Below are 9,212 nucleotides of genomic sequence, written 5' to 3' on the forward strand. Positions count from 1 at the left end.
AAACTTTATCTTGTAGTTGCTCAGGTCAAAAGCATAGGACTCATTGAGGATCCCTCTTTTTCTCTCATTTCTGGAACACCACATCCATAAACAAACCATTCCTACGCACTTCTGTCTCCAGAGATGTCACACAATTTCCACAGCACCATTCTCTACCACCTCTAGCTCCTCCTAACATTTTAACATCTAAAGATTCAAAGGGAGAGAATCGGCAGATCCCCTCGTACAATAATTTGTTCTCCACCTCAGTATCCCTGTTGGTACCAGTCACCTGTACTACTTTAGGATAATTTAAAGAATAGTTGGGATTTGTAAAACTCCATTTTTCTTATTTTTTCTAACCTTCTTCATACTACATTTACAATGATGCTCTTAACGTGTGCTCTCTGCAAACCCCACCCAGCACCCAGAATCAGAGCAGTGATGGCAGTCCTCAGTGTCTATGTTACTTCAGGTCAAATTAGGGGAAACTTTTCCAATTATTCCACCAACACCATCAGCTTTCACATAAACATCTACTAATATTTCTCTGTAAGTTACAAAAGAGTTGTCACCATCATCACCTACCAATTATATCCTCCCCCTCTTTGACCAACTCTTCTAACAGAGCACCCAATATTGAAGGCATCTGGCTCTTATTCCGGTTCTTAAAGAGTAAGATGTTTCCTCAAGCCCCTTGCAAAGCACTCTCTGATCATCTGCTGGGAGATGCCTGACTGTGGAGTCCTCTATCGGAACCCTCTAGGAAGGCGCTCCTGGACACCAGGAGTGTGGTGCTGGCCTCTCCCTTCCTTCTGCTGGGCACTGTCTGCTGTGCATCAGCCCCTCCAACAAGTTGACTTTTTTGCCTGCAGGGAAGTGGGGAAGTGGAGTGGGAGGGCCTAAGTCCCACCAGACCCCACCACAGAAGTGGGCTGTTTTCTGCCTGCTTGGGGGCTATTGGTCCCTGGGAGCTGGTGAAGCGCAAGGCACAAATGAACAGACGCCCCATGTGATCTGGACCGTTGCCTCTGTAGTGTGGGCGATTTTCCTCAGCGGCCCTCGGATCTGGCTGGGGATGGTCATCTCAAGGCCGCCGCCCACCTCGCCCACCTCGCAGCATCTGAAGGGCACCGACCACTGCGCAGAAAGCACCCGGAGCAGCTTTGAAGGGCTGTTCGCCCCGCAACTCTGGTCCCTGGAGCACTGCTCCTGCTCCTGGAAGCCGCGCGGCTGTGCAATCAGGGTCCCTGAAATCGTTGGTCCCCCGGCTCCTCTCACACCCGCCCGCGACGACAGTGGACTCAGAGCGGCAGGGAAGGGACGGAGGGCACGATTGCTCATAGTTTGTGCCCAACAAGTGGATGAGTGAGATGCAGCGAGATCTTCGGATCCCTAGGGGCTGCCCGGGCATGTCCGGGGACCCCGCCTTGCCTCCCGCCCTTTCTCCAGGCAACTTGGCAGTGCAACCTGGCAGTCTGTTGGCCAGAAGCCCCGCCCGGTCTGGAGCATGGGCTTTCTCACTTCCTGCCAAGCAGCAGACATTCCCGCACCGCCCGCGGAGCATCATCACCAACTCCTAGTGCCGCGATCACCAGCAGAATTGGAGTGGATTCTTCGCTGTGAGTGGTTCTTCTGCATCTGAGTGGGACCTGGAGTTATTATTAGGAGTGATTGGCATGGAGGTTTGGGGGGTAGAGGGAAAGCGGGATAGGTAGCTCCCCATGGTGGGCACCCGCTGCCGGCTCTCCACCTTCAAAGGCCAAGAGTTTTACACCTGGAAAGTCATTAGGACACAGTCCAGGCAGCTGTTCCAACCGGGATCCCTGCGCAGCTGGGGTGAGGGGGGGAGGGAAGGGAGGTTGTTGAAAGTGCGAATTGCAGAACTGACTGCACAAGTACTGCATGGAGATCTTGGGGGTGGGATCCCCTACCTTCCTTTGTCACAAATTCACAGGGGGTAGTTCATGGGCACAAAGTGTAACCTGAGACAAGCTCCTTAATTTACAAATGAGGAAACTGAGATGCCCAGCGGAGTGTAGGGAGAGAGTTTGCTGAGAGACACCCTCCAATTTTGTTGTTGGTGGTGGTGGTGGTGGCGGCGGGGGGTGATTCTTCCCTGCCTTTAGGGCGTAGTGGCGGTGGCCAAGTCGCACAGACTCCACCGCAGGAGCGGGCTGCTTGCTGCCGGCTTCAGGGCCTTTGGGTCCCTGGAAGCTGGTGGAGCGCAGGGCATGGACAGACGCCCCCGGGATCCAGACCGCTGCCTCTGTGGGGTCTGGGCGATTTTCCGCAGCGGCCACCAGGCGTGGCCTGGGATGCTAGTTCCACTGGAGCCTCCCACCTCGCAGTGCAGTGCCTGCAGCGCCCTGGGGCCGCGCTGGTGGGCTGTTTGCCCCGCAGCTCAGGTCCTGGGCGCACTGTTCCGCTCCTCCCCATTGCCAGGCAATCAGAGCCCCGGGAAAGCTCAGGGCCCCGGCTCCTGCCACACCCTCCCCGCGCTGGCTCAGCTCCTCAGCCACAACAGCGGACTCGGAGGGGTGGGGAAGGGATGGAGGGGCACAATTGCTCAAAGATTGTCCAGAAAACGGAAGCTGGCGGTGGACCCAGAGTGGGAGCGAGTGGGTGGGCGGGACGCCGCGGGGTCCTCCGGGTCCCTAGGGAGGCTGCGCGGGCGTTTCCCTGGTGACACTATGCACAAATCAATTCTGGTCGCCTGGAGCACTGTTCCCGCTCAGTGCAATCAGCGCCCTGGGAAATCAGGATCCCCTGGCTCCTTCCAGGGACAAGATTGAGAAAGTCTGTCACTGAAGGTGGAAGCTGGCTGTGGACCAAGTTGCGAAAGATGCAGTGGGACACAGCAGGACCCTCGTGATAACAAGGGCTGCTGCGCGGGCCGGTCCTGGACTTCTCCTAGAAATTCCCCAGTCCACCCGCCCTTTCTGGCATGCTTTTTGGCGGCAGCAATCCGGCCTTCTATTGGCCACAAGCTGTGTCCGGTGAGAAGCGTGGCTTTCTAACTTCCTGCGGGTTGGGAGTTCACGGGAGAGCCAGATGAGCGCCATTTGCAAAGCTCCTCTCCCACTGCAGCAGTCACTGGCACGGTTGGGGCAGATCCTCTGCTTCTGTGAGTGTTTCTTCTGCATTTGGGTGGGTCCTGGAGGTCTTAGGGGTATGGCGGTGGAGGGGTGGAGGGCAGCCTGGCCTGGAATGTCTCCAGGCACTCACCCCTAGTAACCATAGGGTGAACTTCATATGTGACTGCCCCTAACTGCATGGTGTCCAGTTCCTTGCCAATCAGGGTTTCATATATTTTGCCCATTTTGTCTTGTTCTGTTTTCAGACAGGAGGGTAAATCCGACCCCTCACTCCATTTGGCCAGAAATCCGAGGTAATACCCGTCCTGTTTTGTTTTCAGAAAGGAGAGCAAATTCGGTCCCTGTCGCTCCATTTGGCCAGAAATCCGAGGTAATACCTGCTTTAATGTTCTTGTCTACCAGTCTGCCACAGGTGTCACTTCTGGGTCTCTTTCTGTTCATTGATCATTCTCCACATTATTTGGAATATTTTCCTGCTTCTTTTATGCCTGATGGTTTTTTGATTGGTAAGTAAGCTTGGTTACTTTCATATTTTGGTGGGTGCTAGAGATGCTTGTAGTCCTATCAATGTTTTTCAGTTTTGTTCTCACACACAGTTACTGTCCTTGGAAACAGTTGTATCCTTGCAAATCTTGCCTTTCAAGTTTGTCAGGTGGCACCATAGCAGCCTTTTGCAGGAGGGCTGGTTTTGACCAGCAGGTCTCCGACTCTCCATCTCTGTCTGTATAGCTGCTGCTCTCTTCTCTCTAGCACTCCGACTCACAAACTTGAACCACCTACGCCTCCCATGACCCTCAGCTTGTCTTCTCAATTTGGGAAACAACCAGGCTCCCCACCCTGAGTTGTGGCCTGGAAATTGTCCCAGACAAGGAGCTAGATATCCGTGGGGTACCTCAGTTCATTCCCACTCTCAGGGACCAGAGGTCATGGTTCTGAGCTGCCTGCTGCCCAGTATTTGAAAGCTGTCATTTTGTATATCTTGTGTTGTTTTAGTCCTTTCAAGTGTGAGAAAAGCCCGTTCCTCTCTCTTCATCTTGCCAGTAGTGGAAGTGTGCTAGATTCTCTTGGCACTCATCATGAACCCAGTGAAACGTGAAGAGAACACGTCACTCAGTGCTACTGAATATGACCAGAGTACCAGACCTGAAGTTTCACAGGTATGTCTGCACTTTACACCTCTTGGCTGGAACAGCGTTCTACAGCCATGGTGCCACAGTAGGGTCCTTGGAGGGGACTGTTCATAAGGAGTGGCAGTTATGGTCCCTGCTTATGTTGTTCCAAATATGTTTGGGGAAATCATCCACATATGTGTTTCTATAGCATGAAATGATAGTGTATGAATTAACAATGCAGCCGAAACCGGTTTGGCTCAGTGGATAGAGCGCCGGCCTGCGGACTGGAAGGTCCCAGGTTCGATTCCGGTCAAGGGCATGTACCTGGGTTGCGGGCACATCCCCAGTAGATGTGCAAGAGGCAGCTGATCGATGTTTCTCTCTCATCGATGTTTCTAACTCTCTATCTCTCCCTTCTTCTCTGTGAAAAATCAATAAAATATATTTTTTAAAAAATGCCTTGTTAGACAAGGTGACTGAGTAATTAAAAGGATAGCCACTTATATTGGGAATATAGGCAGGCATAAATAGCAATAGAGCTCACATTTACTAAGAAATTACTATGTACCTGGAATTATGCTTGTCACTTCCTATAGATTATCTCATTTGACATTGAATACAACTCTCTGGGGTAGATGTTATCACCATCCCTTCTTTACAAATGAATTAATGGAAACCCAACTTTCTGAAAGTCACAAAAGTAATGGACTTCAGAGCAAGGATTTTGAATCCAGGCAATCATAACCTAGTTTTTGACTAGCACGCTTTTTTATTCAAAAGTAGGAAAATGTTACTATTAAGCCAAGACAGACACAAGTGATTTTAGAGTAGAGAGAGAAGAATGTTTGTTTATTTATTTGTATTTGAATATGTATATCTGTTTGTATATCTAGCCAATTCTGTTATTTATCAAGCATTTTATTATATTTCCTTAGTAGTGTTGAAACCGTGTACACAATAGAAACTAAACATATGTTTAATGGGAATTTTTGAAAGGTGATGTTTCAAATGTACAAAAGATGTATTAAGTATGTCCAGCTTTACTACTAAGCTTAGTCTCAGTATTTCCACTGCCAGGAAATTTGTCACTTCCTATGGATGAGCTCATTTAACACTTAATACAACTCTCTGCAGTAGATGTATCACCAGGGAAATAATCAGATGGGCAGGCAGAAATGTTTTAAATGTAGAAATGTTTGCCATATTAGAGTAGTAAAACATTGGAAGAAATTTAAATATCCAGCAAAGAAGAATGGATTAAAAATTATTGTACACAGAAATATCATATGGCCCATCACATTGTGTTTTTAAAGGTTGTCTAAAAACATGTGAAAGCACTGGTGGATTGCTTAGTGAAAAATAAGCTATTAGACAGCATAGTATAATTTCAGTAACATAAGATTTATATCTGCATATCAAATTTTAGAAGGATAAAAACAAGATACATCTCTGCTGTGGATTAATGATTGACATTTTTCTCCATTAGTCATTATTCATCATATTATCAAAATTTTATTCAGAATATTGATTAGTTTTCCAATTATAAGAACATGAAACATTATTAATAAAGGCTATCTTATTGAAAGTTTCATCTTTCCTTTCTTAAGGATACTAACATGGAGCAGACATGTGTTGGCACACCTGTTGATCATTCTCCACCTGACAATAGAGAGTGTAGTAGCACCAGTAAACTTAAATGTGAAGTCAATGGGTTTGAAGCATTTCTTAAAACTCAGAACCCAAATTGGAGAATCAGTGAAAAATGTTGTTTCACCTTTACTTTGAATGAAAGCTCCAGAAAATCAGACCGTAGTGTGTTTACAGCATCTGGTGAACTCAATGACAATATCTACTCAGCTCTGACAGCTAATGACGATTTCTGTCAAAGGATGGGGAAGAATATGGACATTTTTGTTTATGAAGATAAAACAATAGAAGGGTATGTAAATTTAGGAATGCCTCTCAAGTGCCTCCCTAAAGATTCTCACTTTACAATATGGGTTGTTCGAAGAAAGAATATGAAAGAAACTGATCAGATATTACGCCAATGTGAAAATCCCGACACCGAGTGCATTCTTTTTCACATTGAGGCTATTGGGGAGATAATAAAGAAGATTGTTAAGATCAACGAACTTCATGAAAAGGCAACTACACTTTGTGTCTATGCCCCGAAGGGTGAGACTGTCAAGGAAGCCCTGTGTAAAGATGGCCGATTTCGGGTTGACCTGGACCAACGTGAATGGGAACTCAAGGAAGGTTGTAAAAACATTTATGGAAAACAGACCAAGGTGGAACATGTATCTGGAAAAACCTTAAAAATGAACATTTATAAAAAGCCATCTGTCAAATCAACCCCTACGAAAATAAAGCAGAAGAATAAAAGTGCCACTCATGAAATCAGTCCCCAGAATCAGAATCAGATCTGGGAACCAGAGATAGATGGAGAAACTGAAGATGTAGAACACAGTCAAGAAAAAGTTTCCCCACCTCAAAGCCTAAGACATAATAGTTCCAAAATTACAAGTCATTATCAGAAAAATTACAAAAGAAAAAACAGGGAACAAAAGCCACATCTAGGTATGCCATCTGCTATTGATCAGGATATCCAGAGGAAGAAAACTAAATTCTGGCTAAAGAGAAATTCTAGTAAAGATGCATCTAGGATGAATTTGATTACTTTACTTTTGTTAATTTCTGTTTTTGTTGTATTTGTTTTTATATGTATAAAATTGAGTAGTTATTTTTAGGAAGAACAGAGGAGAACCAAACTGTCACCATGTTAACAATTCAACATATATGAAAAGTGTTTTGCAAAAGTGACTAAAAATTCTACTTCAGTTGCAACCTATGAGCTTCATACTCCACTTAGTACAGTGGGGCCTTGACTTACGAGTTTAATTCGTTCCGTGATGGAGCGCATAACTCAAATTACTCATATGTCAAATCACTGTGATGTTTGCTGTGCTGACTAGCGGTGCGGTATCTAAAGCTGGCTTGTAACCCGGACAGCTCGTATCTCAAAAAAACTCGTTAGTCGGGACACTCATAAGTCAAGGCCCCACTGTCAGTTGGGTTCATCTTTTGGAACAATAATGGAAACACAGGCAATGCTACTTGCTTTGTCTTCAATGATGTTTATATTTTCACCTGTAAACATGTTGTACACATGATGGTGGGAGAAGGCACAAAGCCAAGTTTGTGGCCAGGTATAAAAAGCAAACATGCAAAGGTAACTTTCACTTCTAAAGTATTCCAACCTCCTGAAGAATGGTTTTTCATTGAGGCATGGTTTGAAGTGTCTGATACAGTTTTGAATTATACCATTTTAAAACGAAAAGCAAATGGAAATGAATTTCCTCCAGGCCTAATTGGAAAAAATTTCCTCTTTGCCATCTAGTGGTTTGCTTTATTTAATTGGCCACCCAGAAGGCCAGGCCAAGAAAATAGATGAGTGTGCTGTGATTACTACAGTGAATCATAACTAGAAGTATTCAGAGCATGGTCAATATGCAGTACCCCACACTTTCTCTATGTTTACCTCAAGAAGTTTCTCACTTGTGGCTAGGACTGATGCACTTAGTTCTGATACATGTTTTTTGAGTGGGTCCTCTGGCTCCCCAGTGATTAATCAATTTGACAAAGTAGTTGCCATGCACTCCTTCGGACAGTTTTATGACCTCAGAGATAAGGAATGTTCCTTTATTGAATTTGGCTATTCTATGGAATCAATTCTTTGTGATGTTAAACAGAAAAATGAGGCCTTTTATAAATTGTTAACTGAAGAGAAAAACAAAGAAAGAAAAGGCCAGTACAATTTGCTGAAGCTGTGACAGAAAGAAAGAATATAAGAGTAGAACTACTTAATGAAAGGTCTGAGGCATGGATATGCATTTTTTAAGGACATAGAAAGAAGGTTTTGAAGGCTAATTTGAAAGTGTGAAATTTGTGAAGTTTGTGTATGTGATAAGAAGGAAAAGAGAAAAGTTAAAAGGAAATTAATTAAATTATACAGGCCAGTAAGCCAGGCAAGCAGAACAGGGAAACTGAGATATTTAAACAGCAATTTGCAACTGAAGTATGGTAGCAATTATCTCAGGTAGAAACTATAGTTTAACTCTAACCCTCCTGTCTGGCTTCTGTACTTATTTGCTTGCTAAAATAATAGAAAAGTTATTTTAATTTTCTGAATTGCATAAATCACCCCATTTGATTAAATACCCTATTGATTGTAATGTGAATATCCCATTGGTTGTGGTCATACTGGTCTTAGAATACACATTTTCCTTTACCTGGGAAGGACAACACAATTATCCCAAGGTCAGAGGGCTCCAGTTAATGTGTCCCTGTTGACTCAGTGTTCCAGAGACCAAAAAACTATAATTTAGATAACATGCTTAAGTAAACTGCTTAATGTGTTTCTGTCAATTCAGTGATCCGGAGACCCAAAACTATAATTTAGATAACATGCTGCTTCTGCTTCTGTAAACTGCTTTTTTTGCGAACCAGATTCCTCATTCCAAACCTTGGGATGTAATCAATACCTTTGTGATCTTTGCCTATATAAATCTGGTGTTGGGGCTGGGGCCGGCACTATGAGATCTGGGAGAGCGAAATGCCCCCTTCATAGTCCCGGATTTGCAATAAATGTGACTCTTTAATTCGACTTCTTGAGGCGTCCTTGTGTGATTCGAGGGGTACATTACAACACAACCATCTAGAAAACTGTTTCCCCTAAACCAAGGACACTTAAAAGTCAATGATTTGCATTTTGCCTCCCTAAAAAGAGGGTAAATAGTTATGCTAAAGCACTCAGGGAGACTGATAGAAGAAATCCAATTAGTGTAATTTGCTGTCCACACCCAAGGACAAATGAAGTTAGAAAATAAGCCTTATTTTGGTCAGTTCTTTTCTAGTAAAATAATTATGTTATATTAATCAGGTATTTAATTTAAAAAAAAGACCATCTTTTAATCATAGGAACTGAAATTTGCTGGCCTATGTTCTTGTCTAATACACTTTAATA

General features: G+C 44.5%; 1 protein-coding gene across 1 annotated transcript; it reads left to right on the plus strand.

Moving 5' to 3' along the window:
- Positions 1-4,074: 4,074 nt before the first annotated feature.
- Positions 4,075-8,106, plus strand: LOC102752985 (protein FAM111B). The gene is given in 4 exon segments (XM_015569340.1): positions 4,075-4,234; positions 5,797-7,057; positions 7,240-7,556; positions 7,558-8,106. Coding segments are annotated over 4 exon segments (2,121 nt in total). The 5' UTR covers positions 4,075-4,153; the 3' UTR covers positions 8,020-8,106.
- The last annotated feature ends 1,106 nt before the right edge of the window (positions 8,107-9,212 follow it).

The sequence above is a fragment of the Myotis davidii genome, unplaced genomic scaffold (assembly GCF_000327345.1).
Source record: "Myotis davidii unplaced genomic scaffold, ASM32734v1 scaffold1286, whole genome shotgun sequence".
Lineage (NCBI taxonomy): Eukaryota > Metazoa > Chordata > Mammalia > Chiroptera > Vespertilionidae > Myotis > Myotis davidii.